The sequence below is a fragment of the Aethalodelphis obliquidens genome, unplaced genomic scaffold, assembly GCF_003676395.1.
Source record: "Aethalodelphis obliquidens isolate GAN/ISIS:26980383/991018 unplaced genomic scaffold, ASM367639v1 scaffold114, whole genome shotgun sequence".
Lineage (NCBI taxonomy): Eukaryota > Metazoa > Chordata > Mammalia > Artiodactyla > Delphinidae > Aethalodelphis > Aethalodelphis obliquidens.
The window spans coordinates 310,747-328,400 of NW_020838058.1; the positions used below are offsets into that span (position 1 = coordinate 310,747).

The 17,654-nt window shown below is 39.0% G+C and overlaps 1 protein-coding gene across 1 annotated transcript in view; it reads right to left on the bottom strand.

Annotated features, from left to right (window-relative positions):
* Positions 1-17,654, bottom strand: part of NRK (Nik related kinase) — a 167,380-nt gene that overhangs the window by 40,264 nt on the left and 109,462 nt on the right. Inside the window, exons 12-14 of the mRNA XM_027097516.1 lie at positions 9,469-9,532; positions 7,888-9,055; positions 5,502-5,609 (exon numbers count right to left, since the gene is read on the bottom strand). Of these exons, the coding sequence (XP_026953317.1) occupies positions 5,502-5,609; positions 7,888-9,055; positions 9,469-9,532 (1,340 nt within the window). The remainder of the gene's footprint in view (positions 1-5,501; positions 5,610-7,887; positions 9,056-9,468; positions 9,533-17,654) is intronic.

A 17,654-nucleotide genomic window follows, 5' to 3' on the forward strand; every position in this document is an offset into this window, starting at 1 on the left:
CTGAAATCTTACCAAGTATCTTTTCTGACCGCAATGCTATGAGACTAGATATCCATTACAGGAAAAAACCTGTGAAACATACAAACACATGGAGGCTAAAAAACACACTAGTAAATAACCAAGAGATCACTGAAGATATCAAAGAGGAAATCAAAAAATACCTAGAAACAAATGACAATGAAAACAAGATGACCCCAAACCTATGGGATGCAGCAAAAGCAGTTCTAAGAGGGAAGTTTATAGCAATACAATCCTATCTCAAGAAAGAAGAAACATCTCAAATAAACAACCTAACCTTACACCTAAAGCAATTAGAGAAAGAAGAACAAAAAAACCCCAAGGTTAGCAGAAAGAAAGAAATCATAAAAATCAGATCAGAAATAAATAAAAAAGAAATGAAGGAAACAGTAGCTGAGATCAGTAAAATGAAAAGCTGGTTCTTTGAGAAGATAAACAAAATTGATAAATCACGAGCCATACTCATAAAGAAAAATGGGAGAAGGCTCAAATCAATAGAATGAGCAATGAAGAATGATAAGTAACAATGGACACTGCAAAAATACAAAGGGTCATGAGAGATTACTACAAGCAACTGTATGCCAATAAAATGGACAACCTGGAAGAAATGGACAAATTCTTAGATTAGAAAAGCATGACCTCCTGAGTCTGAACCAGGAAGAAATAGAAAATATAAACAGACCAATCACAAGCACTGAAATTGAAACTGTGATTAAAAATCTTCCAACAAACAAAAGCCCAGGACCAGATGGCTTCACAGGCGAATTCTATCAAACATTTAGAGAAGAGCTAACACCTATCCTTCTCAAACTCTTCCAAAATATACCAGAGTGAGGAACTCTCCCAAACTTATTCTACAAGGCCACTATCTCCCTGACACCAAAACCAGACAAAGACGTCACAAAAAAGATAACTATAGACCAATATCACTGATGAACATAGATGCAAAAATCGCCAACAAAATACTAGCAAACAGAATCCAACAGCACATTAAAAGGTTCATACACCATGATCAAGTGAGGTTTAACCCAGGAATGCAAGGATTCTTCAATATATGCAAATCAATCAATGTGATAAACCATATTAACAAATTGAAGGAGAAAAATCATATGATCATGTCAGTAGATGCAGAAAAAGCGTTCAAAAAAATTCAACAGCCATTTATGATAAAAACTCTCCAGAAAGTAGGCATAGAGGGAACCTATCTCAACATAAAAAAGGCCATATATGACAAACCCACAGCCAAAATCGTTCTCAAAGTTGAAAAACTGAAACCATTTCCACTAAGATCAGGAACAAGACAAGGTTGCCCATTCTCACCACTATTATTCAACATAGTTTTGGAAGTTTTAGTCACAGCAATCAGAGAAGAAAAAGAAATAAAAGGAATACAAATTGGAAAAGAAGTAAAACTGCCACTGTTTGCAGATGACATGATACTATACATAGAGAATCCTAAAGATGCTACCAGAAAACTGGTAAACGTAAATCAGTGAATTTGGTGAAGTAGCAGGATATAAAATTAATGCACAGAAATCTCTTGTATTCCTAAACAGTAATGATGAAAAATCTGAAAGAGAAATTAAGAAAACACTCCCATTTACCTTTGCAACAAAAATAATAAAATACTTAGGAATAAACCTACTTAAGGAGACAAAAGACCTGCATGCAGAAACGTATAAGACACTGAAGAAAGAAATTAAAGATGATACAAACAGATGGAGAGATATACCATGTTCTTAATTGGGAAGAATCAACATTTTGAAAATGACTCTACAACCCAAAGCAATCTACAGATTAAATGCAATCCCTATCAAACTACCACTGTTATTTTTCACAGAACTAGAACAAAAAATTTCACAATTTGTATGGAAACCAAAAAGAGCCCAAATAGCTAAAGCAATCTTGAGAAAGAAAAACGGAGCTGGAGGAATTAGGCTCCCTGACTTCAGACTATACTACAAAGCTACAGTCATCAAGACAGTATGATACTGGCACAAAAACAGAAATATAGATCAATGGAAGGATAGAAAGCCCAGAGGTAAACCCATGCACGTATCACCTTATCTTTGATAAAGGAGGAAAGTGTATACAATGGAGAAAAGACAGCCTCTTCAGTAAGTGGTGCTGGGAAAACTGGAGAGCTACATGTAAAAGAATGAAATTGGAACACTCTCTAACACTATACACAAAAATAAACTCAAAATGGATTAAAGATCTAAATGTAAGGCCAGACACTATAAAAATCTTAAAGGAAAACATAGCAGAACACTCCATGACATAAATCCCAGCAAGATCCTTTTCTGACCCATCGCCTAGAGAAATGGAAATAAAAACAAAAATAAACAAATGGGACCTAATGAAACTTAAACGCTTTTGCACAGCAAAGGAAACCATAAACAAGACCAAAAGACAACCCTCTTAATGGGAGAATATATTTGCAAATGAAGCAATTGACAAAGGATTAATCTCCAAAATATACAGACAGATCATGCAGGTCAATGTCAAAAAAACAAACAACCCAATCCAAAAATGGGCAGAACACCTAAATAGACATTTCTCCAAAGAAGATATACAGATTATCAACAAACACATGAAAGGATGCTCAACATCACTAATCATTAGAGAAATGCAAATGCAAATACAGTGAAGTATCACCTCACACCAGTCAGAATGGCCATCATCAAAAAATCTGGAAACAATAAATGCTGGAGAGGGTGTGGAGAAAAGGGAACCCTCTTGCACTGCTGGTGGGAATGTAAATTGATACAGCCACTATGGAGAACAATATGGAGGTTCCTTAAAAAACTAAAAATAGAACTACCATACGACCCAGCAATTCCACTACTGGGCATATACCCTGAGAAAACCATAATTCAAAAAGAGTCATGGACCACAATGTTCATTGCAGCTCTATTTACAATAGCCAGGACATGGAAGCAACCTAAGTGTCCATCGACAGATGAATAGATAAAGAAGATGTGGCAATATGTATACAATGGAGTATTACCCAGCTATAAAAAGAAATGAAATTGATTTTTTTGTAGTGAGGTGGATGGACCTAGAGACTGTCATACAGAGTGAAGTAAGTCAGAAAGAGAAAAATAAATACTGTATGCTAATACATATATATGGAATCTAAAAAAAAATGGTTCTGAAGAATCTAGGGGCAGGACAAGAATAAGAGGCAGATGTAGAGAATGGACTTGAGGACACGGGGAGAGGGAATGGTAAGCTGGGAAGTTCTGAGTGAGTGGCATGGACATATATACACTACCAAATGTAAAATAGATAGCTAGTTGGAAGCAGCTGCATAGCACATGGAGATCAGCTTGGTGTTTTGTGTCCACCTAGAGGGTTGGGATAGGGAGGCTGGGAGGGAGATGCAAGAGGGAGGAGATATGTGGGTATATGTTTATGTAAAGCTGATTCACTTTGTTATAAAGCAGAAAATAACACACCATTGTAAAGCAATTATACTCCAATAAAGATGTTAAAAAAATATGTACAGCTGCATGTAAAGGATGTTTTAAAACATTTATCATGCCATTCTGTGTGTGTATGTGTACAGATATGGAATTAAACACATAAGAATATATAAAAAATAAGTCACATGCACCCCAATGTTCATTTCAGCACTATTTACAATAGCCAGGTCATGGAAGCAACCTAAATGCCCATCAACCGACAAATGGTTAAAGAAGATGTGGTACATATATAAAATGGAATATTACTCAGTCATAAAAAGGAACAAAACTGGATCATTTGTACTGATGTGGATGGACCTAGAGACTGTCATACAGAGTAAAGTAAGTCAAACAGAGAAAAACAAATATCGTATATTAATGCTTTTATGTGGAATCTATTAAAATGGTACAGATGCACCAGATTGCAAGGTAGAAATAGAGACAGAGATGTAGAGAACAAACATATGGATACCAAGTGGAGAAAGCAAGGGTGGTGGGGTGGTGGTGGGATGAATTCGAAGATTGGGATTGACATATATACACTAATATGTATAAAATAGATAACTAGTAAGAATCTGCTGTATAAAAAATAAATAAGTGAAATAAAATTAAAAAAATAAGAAGGATGATTGTCCATGACATACATCATAATGGACTACTGTGAAGTATCTTGAAAGAGGAAATATAGTGATCTTGGGCCCTTGTCCTAATTAAGAACAGCAATGAGACTCATGACTCACTATGAGTAAGGCAAGAATTTCTGAGTTCTTCACCCATCCACCTATCTGTCCTTAGTGACCAAAAATTTTTTAGCTAGCTAGCTGTAAGGAATGCTGTCTATAATGACACTACCTTGTCCACACAGGAATTGAAACTGCTACTTGGTCCTCACCAATACCATGTGCTAAATATCTATTAATAAACTCGTGAAAACAAAAGTCAACCTGGACACCAGGACTGACTTGATTATTCCCATAAATCTAAGAAAATAAGTGACAGATTAAATAACCCAGACCCTGTTATGAACTACATCTCAGAACAGAAATGATCAAGGGAAGAAGTATGTGTGATTGTGTTACAAGCTGAACTACTGAATATTTCATGGGCAATATTTTTACTTAGAAGAATGACTGATGAGACAAACTGTAGTTATTCAACTTGGGTATCTGGCAGGCATTTTATTTAAAATCAACAAAGTAAGCCTATCTATTCAAAGATAAAGCAACTGATGTTAGTTGTTAGCAATGATAAAATTGAGTTTTCAATTGCATATTAGAATTTTAAACTCATCTATCACTGTGCATTTGACAGCTTATCAATACTCAATAATTTTTATGATGAAATTGATGATATTAACAAATGCCATTTTTTGGTGTTGTAAAATAAAACATGTAAATATTTGGAAAGATCTACATACACAGTGAACCAATATTTTCCGACTGAGCAATGCACGAAGATACAAAATTGTGTATGAGCAAAACATATATTCACAGCACACAAGAGACTTACAGATTTTAATATTACTGAATATTCAAAATTTCACTGATATGGTTTTGGACTCCACTTCTATAGTTGTGGTGTATTTCAAAGAATATCCACAATTATCTGAAAAATCTATGGAAATTCTCTTTTTCCAACCACCTATATGTGAGAAGTCAGCTTTTACTCATATACTTCAACCTAAACAACATATGGCAACAGGTTGAATGCAGAAGCAGATATGAGAATCCAGCTGTTTTCCATTAAGCAAGATGGAAAATTGTTATTTTCACTAAAATTTGTTTCTTATATTAATATCTAATAGTTTTCTTACTTTTTAAATGAAGTAATAAATATTTTAAATTTTTTGGTTTTAATTTCTAATACATCATACATTGAATGACACAATCCAACTAAGTAAAAGCTTTTGGGGTCTTCAATGTTAAAGAGTATAAAGACATCCTGAGACCAAAATGTTTAAGAACCATTGTTCCAGGCACTTATTAGTGCCACAGCAACTCATATAGAGAAACTCACCTCATTTTCTTTAGGATTTGGAATGTATGGCTGCAATGGTTCTATTTGGACTTCAGCCTGAATCGAATGAAATACTTCATCATTATCTGATGATTCATCTTCCTTTTCCTTGAAACAAAAAGGAAAATAAATATTTTAAACTGTAAATAATAACCTGTAAATAATACGAGCAATTCCCATCATCTTAATGTTCAATTAAAAAAATAATTTTCAAATATTCAAATTGATTTAAGCCTGTAGTTTCTAATAGTTTTTGGTCCTGGATCCCTTTCAGAATCTGAGTAATGCTACAGATTCTTTGTAGAAAACTGCATACAGACAGACACATATCTCTGCAAGTATTTTCAGGGGGATCACTGGCCACCTGCAACTCACCTATTAGACCCAGGTTAAAAATCTCTGGTCTAAAGCTTAACTCATAGCCGCAAACTGTCATATTTAATAAGCGGTTATAGCTACAAAGTTTGGTCCTCCTGTGCAGTGGAAGATCTGCAACACAGCAGTGCAAATATTTCTTCTTGATTGAGTCCTAGTAGTTTAGGAAAGTTTCTGTTTTCCCATTTAAGCCAACTGATATTTCTTCAACTCAAACAGAATAATGGGAATGTGTTTTCTTTCCTTCTAGTGAGTTGAAGCACTCACATATGTCTTTAAACTCTAATAAATTTTCAGGTATTTCAAAAGACCTATGACTTTGACTAGAACATCAATAATTTTCTTTTTCTTTATGCTTTCTTTAAGAGTTACACATAAAGGCAGGAATGCCTATACAAGATCCTAGGGTCATGGGATTAGTAACTATTATTTAGTGACTTTTTCTTCCATTTTAGAATGGCTTCTCACATAAATATTTAAAACACTGAATGCCAATAAGTATGGGTCATGCTACTAGTCTTGCAGAAATGCATAAAAGTCTTTTTAAAAAATGCAAAGCCCATTAGATCCAATTGTTACTAAGGCTCATTGGGAATAGTCATTAGCATTTTAGATGCCTTAATGTCAGGCAAATAGTAGCATTCTAGACTCATGCCACCCTTTCTCTATTTGGTTTCTTTTGCTTCTTATCTTCCTGTTTTTTGGGGGACTAGACATTCATTTCCCCTTTTGGGTCTTTCTTTTCTTGTTGCTTTTACCTTTTCTCATGTTAAACATATCAGGGAAATAGTATTTGCTCAATTAACTCAATGGACAAAAACCAAAAGTCTCCCTTATTCAGACATTCAGACAAGGTTCATTTGTAATAACTACATTAATTATTATTAGGTAAATGGATGTTGATACCAGGGTTTAATTTAGGATCTTCACAATGATTCCTTTTATGTAAATGGATGCTATGAAGTATTAGGAAACAACTGCTCTCCTGGTCTTTTTGACCTCTATAATTTGCTTACAAAGCCCACAAACCCTTCAGGATCAGATTAGATTTGCCAGATTGTATCCATGAACTCCAGCCCAATTATATCCATTTATATTAGAGAATTTTGAAAGAATGAAGTTTTGTTGACTAAACCAAAATAAGATAAAGAGATTAACATATTGTACCCCACACTTCAAAAGAGTGCAGAGATGAATTTGTAACTTGTGTCATGTTCTATGCAGGTACTTCATCAATTATGTAAAATGAGTGAAAAATAAGTGAGACAAGTCATACTTATGGTAACCATGTACAAAATGTTTTAGAAAATGCTTTTCCTTCTCAGTTTGACCTTTAACATCCTGATGTACAAAAGCTAGTGCAATTCTCTTAAATAATACATTCATCATTCTATGGGAAGGAAGAGCAAAATAAACTTAGAAGTTGGAGGAACAAAATCAAATTTGTTTTTGTGTTTAGTTTTAATGAGTTATATTTGAAATTTTGACCTATGAAAGTAATTTTTTTTTTTTTTTGCTGTATGCGGGATGCACAGGCTCAGCGGCCATGGCACACAGGCCAAGCCGCTCCGCGGCATGTGGGATCTTCCCGGACCAGGGCATGAACCCGTGTCCCCTGCATCGACAGGTGGACCCACAACCACTGCGCCACCAGGGAAGCCCTGAAAGTAATTTTTAAAGATCCAGTATAGTAACTTTAAATGTGCATATGACATCCCTTTATTGGCTAAGGGAATAATAGGTAGAAATTTAACTAATAATTAAAGCTATATCTCTACAGAGATATTAAGCAATTACCTGGGTCATTCAAGCAAATTTTTCTTTCTCAAATTTAGTCACAATTATCTGGAAATTTCAGGATAATTTATTTGAAGCACAAGTTATTTAGATAATCTTCTCTGGGACACAAGGAATATTTATTTCATTTGGTTTTTACAGAGGGAACACTTGAGTATGAACTAGCATATTTTCTCTGCATATTTGACTTAGGAAAAATATCAGAAACTCTTACATTTGCAACTTGTCTCAATTCTTCCTCATGCTGATTAAAGATATCCTCCCATCTGCGTTGGCGCCTTTGCCTATGGGCTTCTAAATCTGATAGCTCAAACTCTTCAGGTCTGCGTGACAACTTTGCCCGGAACCTCTTTGGTGATAGTCTTTTTGCCAATGCCTGCCTTAGACTAGAAACTTTTGATTTTTTCTTCCGTGCTTGTTCTGGTTGAGAGTAAAACACGTCTGATGACAGGTTTTCCATCAGTGTTTGCAGTAGACCAAGCGGCTTTGAGTTATGTGAGTTTGGTGCTCGAAGTAAGTCTCTTGATAGTCCCTCTATCAGTGCTTGAACAGAGCCAACTGCCTGCGTGGGCTCTAGTGCCCAGGCCTGTGCTTGAGGTGACCTTTCATTTTGCCCCTCTACTGGAATGAGCACCTGAGTATCCAAATGTAGTGGCAACATCACGTGGTGGTTCTGTGACAGTAGGGGCAGGAATACCTGGGCATGTACTTGTAATGACTCAGGTTCCTCTGCCTCTGTCTCTGCCTGTGTAGGCTCAGCAGCCTGTTCCTGTACCTCTGGCTGCTCGGGTGCCCTGTTCTGCTCCAGCTGCTGTTCAGGTACCTGGTTCTGTCTCTGCTGTTGTTCAGGGACCTGGCCCTGCCTTTGCTGTTGTTCAGGTACCTGATCTTGCCCTTGAACTTCCTCTGGTACCTGGTCCAGATCCTGCAGCTCTCCTGAGGCCTGGGGCTGGGCCTGAGCCTGCTGCTCTTTGGGTACCTGGGCCTGTACCTTTAGAGGCCTAGGGGCCTTAACCTGAGCCTGTAGTGGCATAAGCATCCAGGCTGTCCTCCGTAGTCGTGGAGGTGCCTTCATTTGCATCTGTAGGGGCCTAGATGCCTTAGCCTTAACCTGAGCCTGTAGTGGCATGAACACCCGAGCTGCCCCCTGTAGTCGCTGAGGTGCCTGGGCTTGCCCCTGTAGAGGCCTAGGTGCACTGTCATGAGCCTGTAGTGGCATGAACACCCTGGCTGCTCCCTGGAGATGCTGAAGGGCCTGAACCTGTGGCTCTTCTCGATCAGGTAACCACCTTGGCTGAGACGGTTCTCCATGCAGGACTCTAAGTGGTCTGCATCTACTGCTCGTAGGCAATCTCAGAAGCTCATGAGTACAAGAAGGTCCCCTAGAAATAAACATACAAATGAATGCTGTACAATTAGAGTTGTCAGTAGAGTGAAGTCATTCAGGGGAAATGCTTTTATTTTAAAAGATGAACATTTTCTGCAATAAAGGTATCTTCAGTAAATCTTTCTTGAATCATTCCTGTAATGTCTGAAAGTCTTTGCATTACTAATATATTCAGTACAAACGGTCTAATAATATACTTGATCATTCTATTACCAGAAATTAAGGACTCTTTGGGTAGTAATAAAAACTTTTCCTCAACATTTCCACTCAAATATCTCTTGCAAATACAGATCTGTTTTTATTTTATCAGAAAGGATTAAGTTTTCTGAGTTACATACAACAGTATGGAATCAACTGTCTTACATGAATTGCTAACATCAAATTATATATGTAATATGTGTAACGCACCTGAATCTTCTCATGGTATACTGCTCCTTAATAGCTTCTTCTCTTTCAAAGATCAGAGGTATTCCTTTTTATGAAAGAGGAAAACAATGCATAACAGTCAACAGAGATTAAGATAATCCACCTTAGTCAATGTGCACCTTTACTGCTCAGGAAGCTGAGTGAATTTATAAGGACAAGAGGACTGTAACCCTTCACATAACGCCTAGTTTGTAATGTAGACAATATCCTTGTTCCTAGGCCTACTTCTGCAGCACGGTGCATCTATTCCATAGAGACTAATTTCTCTCAGCATAGGAAAAATATTTAGCAATCTGATTGCTGCAATTCTAAAGAGGAAAAATTGAGAAAGGTAAAAAGGGAAAGGGCCAAGAGAAACTAGATGGTTGGTGAGCATGGCTTACAGGTGTGTACTCTGGATTTAAGGACTTTATGGCTTGGGCTCACACCTATCTTTTGTCCTTTCAATGAGAAGGTAAAAATCTAAATTCTGGGTTTTACACTTGACACACTGAAAATGTTTGGCATCTTTCCTGTCAGCTGTGCAGTACTGAAATATAGAAGCTTAAAAATAAAAGACTTTTCTTTTGAATTTCCTATATTAAAGACTTCGGGAATGCGGCCCCCACTTTTCATGCATCGCCTCAGGGACTTCTATAGCCTCATGAAGAAGCTCAGGGTAAAGGCACAGCTGCCAAAGCAGGAGTAAGAGATACTTGACACCAGGAGGGAGATCCCAAAGAGGCCGCAGCTGCAGGAGGTGGGAGTCCTGGTCACTGTTGGCCTTCCCTGAAGGCTTTGACTGGGTCCCTCAGGCTGTGCACTGGCTGAGCATCACCCGCCTCATGGACCCATCCTGCCTCACATCACCAAACCAGTCGCCCTATTGCCAAAATGAGCTAAAGTCTGAAAATTGCTCAGCAGGACCAGGCATAGCACGAGCCTCCTATCTTGTGGTTTCACTTGCCAAGGACCACTATCTAAATAATTCCGTGTGGCTGACAGGGTCTTGGTGCTCCAGTCAGGTGTCAGGCCTGAGGCTCTGAGTGGGAGAGCTGACTTCAGGACATTGGACGACTGGAGACCTCACAGCCCCACATAATATCAATCAGTGAAAGCTCTCCCAGAGATCTCCATCTCAATGCTAAGACCCAGCTCCACCCAACAGCCAGCAAGCTCCAGTGCTGGACGCCCCTTGCCAAACAACTAGCAAGACAGGAACACAACACCAGCCATTAGCAGAGAAGCTGCCTAAAATCATAATAAGTTCACAGCCATCCCAAAACACACCACCAGACGTGGCCCTGCCCACCTGAAAGACAATATCCAGCCTCATCCACCAGAACACAGGCACCAGTCCCCTCCACCAGGATTCCTACACAACGCACTGAACCAACCACACCCACTGGGGGCAGACACCAAAAACAACGGGAACTATGAACCTCTAGCCTGTGAAAACGAGACCCCAAACACAGTAAGTTGGGCAAAATGAGAAGACAGAGAAATACACAGCGGATGAAGGAGCAAGGTAAAAACCCACCAGACCAAACAAATGAAGAGGAAATAGGCAGTCTACCTGAAAAAGAATTCAGAAAAATGATAGTAAAGATGATACAAAATCTTGGAAATAAAATATAGAAGAGAGGACGAGGGGAAGATGGCGGAAGAGTAAGATGCGGAGATCACCTTCTTCCCCACAGATACACCAGAAATACATCTACACGTGGAACAACTCCTACAGAACACCTACTGAACGCTGGCAGAAGACCTCAGACCTCCCAAAAGGCAAGAAATTCCCCACGTACCTGGGTAGGGCAAAAGAAAAAAGAATAAACAGACACAAAAGGACAGGGAATGGGACCTGCACCAGTGGGAGGGAGCCGTGAGGGAGGAAAGGTTTCCACACACTATGAAGCACCTTCGCGGGTGGAGACTGCGGGTGGCAGAGGGGGAAGTTTCGGAGCAGCGGAGGAGGGCGCAGCAACAGGGGTGCGGAGGGCAATGGGAGAGATTCCCGCACAGAGGATCGGTGCCGACCGGCACTCTCCAGCCCGAGAGGCTTGTCTGCTCACCCGCCGGGGTGGGCGGGGCTGGGGGCTGAGGCTTGGGCTTCGGTCAGAGCACAGGGAGAGGACTGGGGCTGGCGGCGTGAACACAGACTGCAGGGTGCTAGTACACCACGGCTAGCCGGGAGGGAGTCTGGGGAAAAGCTGAACCTGCAGAAGAGGCAAGAGACTTTTTCTTCCCTCTTTGTTTCTGTTGCGCGAGGAGAGGGGATTAAGAGTGCTGCTTAAAGGAGCTCCAGAGATGGGCGCGAACCGTGGCTAAAAGCGCGGACCACAGAGACGTGCATGAGACGCGAAGGCTGCTGCTGCCGCGACCAAGCAGCCTGTGTGCGAGCACAGGTCACTATCCACACTCCCCTTCCGGGGAGCCTGTGCAGCCCGCCACTGCCAGGGTGCCAGGATCTAGGGACAACTTCCCCGGGAGAACGCACGGCGCGCCTCAGGCTGCTGCAACGTCACGCAGGCCCGCCCCGCACTCCGTGCCACTCCCTCCCCCCCGCGGCCTGAGTGAGCCAGAGTCCCCGAAGCAGCTGCTCCTTTAACCCCGTCCTGTCTGAGGGAAGAACAGACGCCCTCCGGAGACCTACATGCAGAGGCGGGGCGAAATCCAAAGCTGAACCCCGGGAGCTGTGCGAGCAAAGAAGAGAAAGGGAAATCTCTCCCAGCAGCCTCAGAAGCAGCGGATTAAAGCTCCACAATCAACTTGATGTACCCTGCATCTGTGGAATACATGAATAGACAACGAATCATCCCAAATTGAGGAGGTGGACTTTGGGAGCAAGATTTATGATTTTTTCCCCTTTTCCTCTTTATGTGAGTGTGTATGTATATGCTTCTGTGTGAGATTTTGTCTGTATAGCTTTGCTTCCACCATTTGTCCTAGGGTTCTATCTGTCCGTTTTTTAAAATTATTATTTTTTATTTTAATAACTTTATTTTATTTTACTTTATCTTCTCTTTCTTTCTTTCTTTCCTTCCTTCCTTCCTTCCTTCCCTTCTTTAGACAACGAATCACCCAAATTGAGGAGGTGCACTTCGAGAGCAAGATTTAGGATTTTTTCCCCTTTTCCTCTTTTTGTGAGTGTGTATGTGTATGCTTCTGTGTGAGATTTTGTCTGTATAGCTTTGCTTCCACCATTTGTCCTAGGGTTCTACCATCTATTTTTATTTTTTTCTTAATAATTAATTTCTATTTTAATAACTTTATTATATTATATCTTACTTTATTTTATTTTAATTTATCTTCTTTCTTCTTTCTTTTCCTTCCTTCCCTCCTTCCTTCCTTCCTCCCTCCCTCCTTTCATTCTTTCTTTCTTTCTTTCTTTCTACTCCTACTAATTGCTTCTTTCTACATTTTCTCCCTTTTATTCTGAGCCAGGTAGATGAAAGGCTCTTGGTGCTGCAGCCAGGAGTCACTTCTGTGCCTCTGTGGTGGGAGAGCCAACTTCAGGACACTGGTCCACAAGAGACCTCCTAGCTCCACATAATATCAAATGGCGAAAATGTCCCAGAGATCTCCAACTCAACACCAGCACCCAGCTTCACTCAACGAGCAGCAAGCTACACTGCTGGACACCCTATGCCAAATAACTAGCAAGACAGGAACACAACCCCACCCTTTAGCAGAGAGGCTGCCTAAAATCATAATAAGTCCACAGAAACCCCAAAACACACCAACAGACGTGGATCTGCCAACCAGAAAGACAAGATGCAGCCTCATCCACCAGAACACAGGCACTAGTCCCCTCCACCAGGAAGCCTACACAACCCACTGAACCAACCTTAGCCACTGGGGACAGACACCAAAAACAATGGGAAATACGAACTTGCAGCCTGCAAAAAGGAGACCCCAAACACAGTAAGATAAGCAAAATGAGAAGACAGAAAATATGCAGCAGATGAAGGAGCAAGATAAAACCCCACTAGACCTAACAAATGAAGAGGAAATAGGCAGTCTACCTGAAAAAGAATTCAGAATAATGATAGTAAAGATGATCCAAAATCTTGGAAATAGAATAGACAAAATGCAAGAAACATTTAACAAGGACCTAGAAGAACTAAAGATGAAACAAGCAATGATGAACAACACAATAAATGAAATTAAAAATACTCTAGAAGGGAAGAATAGCAGAATAACTGAGGCAGAAGAACGGATAAGTGACCTGGAAGATAAAATAGTGGAAATAACTACTGCAGAGCAGAATAAAGAAAAAAGAATGAAAAGAACTGAGGACAGTCTCAGAGACTTCTGGGACAATATTAAACACACCAACATTCTTATTATAGGAGTTCCAGAAGAAGAAGAGAAAAAGAAAGGGACTGAGAAAATATTTAGTTGAAAATTTGCCTAATATGGGAAAGAAAATAGTTAATCAGGTCCAGGAAGCACAGAGAGTCCCATACAGGATAAACCCAAGGAGAAACACGCCACGACACATATTAATCAAACTGTAAAAAATTAAATACAAGGAAAACTTATTAAAAGCAGCAAGGGAGAAACAACAAATAACACACAAGGGAATCCCCATAAGGTTAACAGCTGAACTTTCAGCAGAAACTCTGCAAGCCAGAAGGGACTGGCAGGACATATTTAAAGTGATGAAGGAGAAAAAACTGCAACCAAGATTACTCTACCCAGCAAGGATCTCATTCAGATTTGATGGAGAAATTAAAAACTTTACAGAGAAGCAAAAGCTGAGAGAGTTCAGCACCACAAAACCAGCTTTACAACACATGCTAAAGAAACTTCTCTAAGCAAGAAACACAAAAGAGGGAAAAGACCTACAATACCAAGCCCAAAGCAATTAAGAAAATGGGAATAGGAACATACATATTGATAATAACCTTAAATGTAAGTGGACTAAATGCTCCCACCAAAAGACACAGATTGGCTGAATGGATACAAAAACAAGACCCATATATATGCTGTCTACAAGAGACCCACTTCAGACCTAGAGACACATACAGACTGAAAGTAAGGGGATGGGAAAAGATATTCCATGCAAATGGAAACCAAAAGAAAGCTGGAGTAGCAATTCTCATATCAGACAAAATAGACTTTAAAATAAAGACTATTAGAAGAGACAAAGAAGGACACTATATAATGATCAAGGGATCGATCCAAGAAGAAGGTATAACAATTGTAAATATTTATGCACCCAACATAGGAGCACCTCAATATATAAGGCAAATACTAACAGCCATAAAAGGGGAAATCGACAGTAACACATTCATAGTAGGGGACTTTAACACCCCACTTTCACCAATGGACAGATCATCCAAAATGAAAATAAATAAGGAAACACAAGCTTTAAATGACACATTAAACATAATGGACTTAATTGATAATTATAGGACATTCCATCCAAAAAGAGCAGAATGCATATTTTTCTCAACTGCTCATGGAACATTCTCCAGGATAGATCATATCTTGGGTCAGAAATCAAGCCTTGGTAAATTTAAGAAAATTGAAAATATATCAAGTATCATTTCTGTCCATGATGCTATAAGACTAGATATCAATTACAGGAAAAGATCTGTAAAAAATACAAACACATGGAGGCTAAACAATACACTACTTAATAACGAAGTGATCACTGAAAAAATCAAAGAGGAAATCAATAAATACCTAGAAACAAATGACGATGGAGATATGAGGACCCAAAACCTATGGGATGCAGCAAAAGCAGTTCTAAGAGGGAAGTTTATAGCAATACAATCCTTCCTTAATAAACAGGAAACATCTCGAATAAACAACCTAAACTTGCACCTAAAGCAATTAGAGAAAGAAAGACAAAAAAACCCCAAAGTTAGCAGAAGGAAAGAAATCATAAAAATCAGATCAGAAAAAAATGAAAAAGGAATGAAGGAAATGATAGCAAAGATCAATAAAACTAAAAGCTCGTTCTTTGAGAAGATAAACGAAATTGATAAACCATTAGCCAGACTCATCAAGAAAAAAAGGGAGAAGACTCAAATCAATAGAATTAGAAATGAAAAAGGAGAAGAAACAACTGACCCTGCAGAAATACAAAAGATCATGAGAGATTAGTACAAGCAACTCTATGCCAATAAAATGGACACCTGGAAGAAATGGACACATTCTTAGAAATGCACAACCTGCCAAGACAGAATCAGGAAAAAATAGAAAATATGAACAGACCAATCACAAGCACTGAAATTGAAACTGTGATTTAAAATCTTCCAACAAACAAAAGCTCAGGACCAGATGGCTTAAGGCGAATTCTGTCAAACATTTAGAGAAGAGCTAATACCTATCTTTCTCAAGCTCACCCAAAATATTTCAGAGGGAGGAACACTCTCAAACTCTTTCAAAGAGGCCACCATGACCTTGATACCAAAACCAGACAAGAAAGTCACAAAGAAAGAAAACTACAGGCCAATATCACTGATGAACATAGATGCAAAAATCCTCAACAAAATACTAGCAAACAGAATCCAACAGCACATTACAAGGATCATACGCCATGATCCAGTGGGGTTTATTGCAGGAATGCAAAGATTCCTCAATATACGCAAATCAATTAGTGTGATATACAATATTAACAAATTGAAAGAGAAAAACCATATGATCATCTCAACAGATGCAGAGAAAGCTTTCGACAAAATTCAACACCCGTTTATGATAAAAACCCTCCAGAAAGTAGGCATAGAGGAAACTATCCTCAACATAATGAAGGCCATATATTACAAACCCACAGCCAACATCGTCCTCAATGGTGAAAAACTGAAGGCATTTCCACTAAGATCAGGAACAAGACCTGGTTGCCCACTCTCAGCACTCTTATTCAACATAGTTTTGGAAGTTTTAGCCACAGCAATCAGAGAAGAAAAGGAAATAAAAGTAATCCAAATTGGAAAAGAAGAACTAAAGCTGTCACTGTTTGCAGATTACATGATACCATACATAGAGAATCCTAAAGATACTACCAGAAAACTACTAGAGCTAATCAATGAATTTGGTAAAGTAGCAGGATACAAAATTAATGCACAAAATCTCTGGCATTCCTATACAGTAATGAAGAAATATCTGAAAGTGAAATCAAGAAAACACTCCCATTTAGCATTGCAACAAAAAAGAATAAAATATCTAGGAATAAACCTACCTAAGGAGACAAAAGACCTGTATGCAGAAAATTATAAGACACTGATGAAAGAAATTAAAGATGATACAAATAGATAGAGAGATATACCATGCTCTTGGATTGGAAGAATCAACATTGTAAAAAAGAATCTACTACCTAAAGCAATCTACAGATTCAATGCAATCCCCATCAAACTACCACTGGCATTTTTCACAGAACTAGAACAAAAAATTTCACAATTTGTATGGAAACACAAAAGACCCCAAAGAGCCAAAGCAATCTTGAGAACGAAAAACGGAGCTGGATTGGTGCTTTGTGACCACCTGGAGGGGTGGGATAGGGAGGGTGGGGCGGAGGGAGATGCAAGAGGGAAGAGATATGGGAACATATGTATATGTATAACTGTTTCACTTTGATATAAAGCAGAAACTAACACACCATAGTAAAGCAATTATACCCCAATAAAGATGTTAAAAAAAAAAAGAAAAAGAAAAACAGAGCTGGAGGAATCAGGCTCCCAGACTTCAGTCTATACTACAAAGCTACAGTAATCAAGACAGTATGGTACTGGCACAAAACAGAAAGATAGATCAATTGAAAAGGATAGAAAGCCCAGAGGTAAACCCACGCACATATGGTCATCTTATCTTTGATAAAGGAGGCAGGAATGTACAGTGGAGAATGGACAGCCTCTTCAATAAGTGGTGCTGGGAAAACTCGACAGGTACATGTAAAAGTATGAGATTAGATCACTCCCTAACACCATACACAAAAATAAGCTAAAAATGGATTAACGACCTAAATGTAAGGCCAGAAACTATCAAACTCTTAGAGTAAAATATAGGGAGAACACTCTATGACATAAATCACAGCAAGGTCCTTTTTGACCCACCTCCTAGAGAAATGGAAATAAGAACAAAAATAAACAAATGGGACCTAATGAAACTTCAAAGCTTTTGCACAGCAAAGGAAACCATAAACAAGACCAAAAGACAACCCTCAGAACGGGAGAAAATAT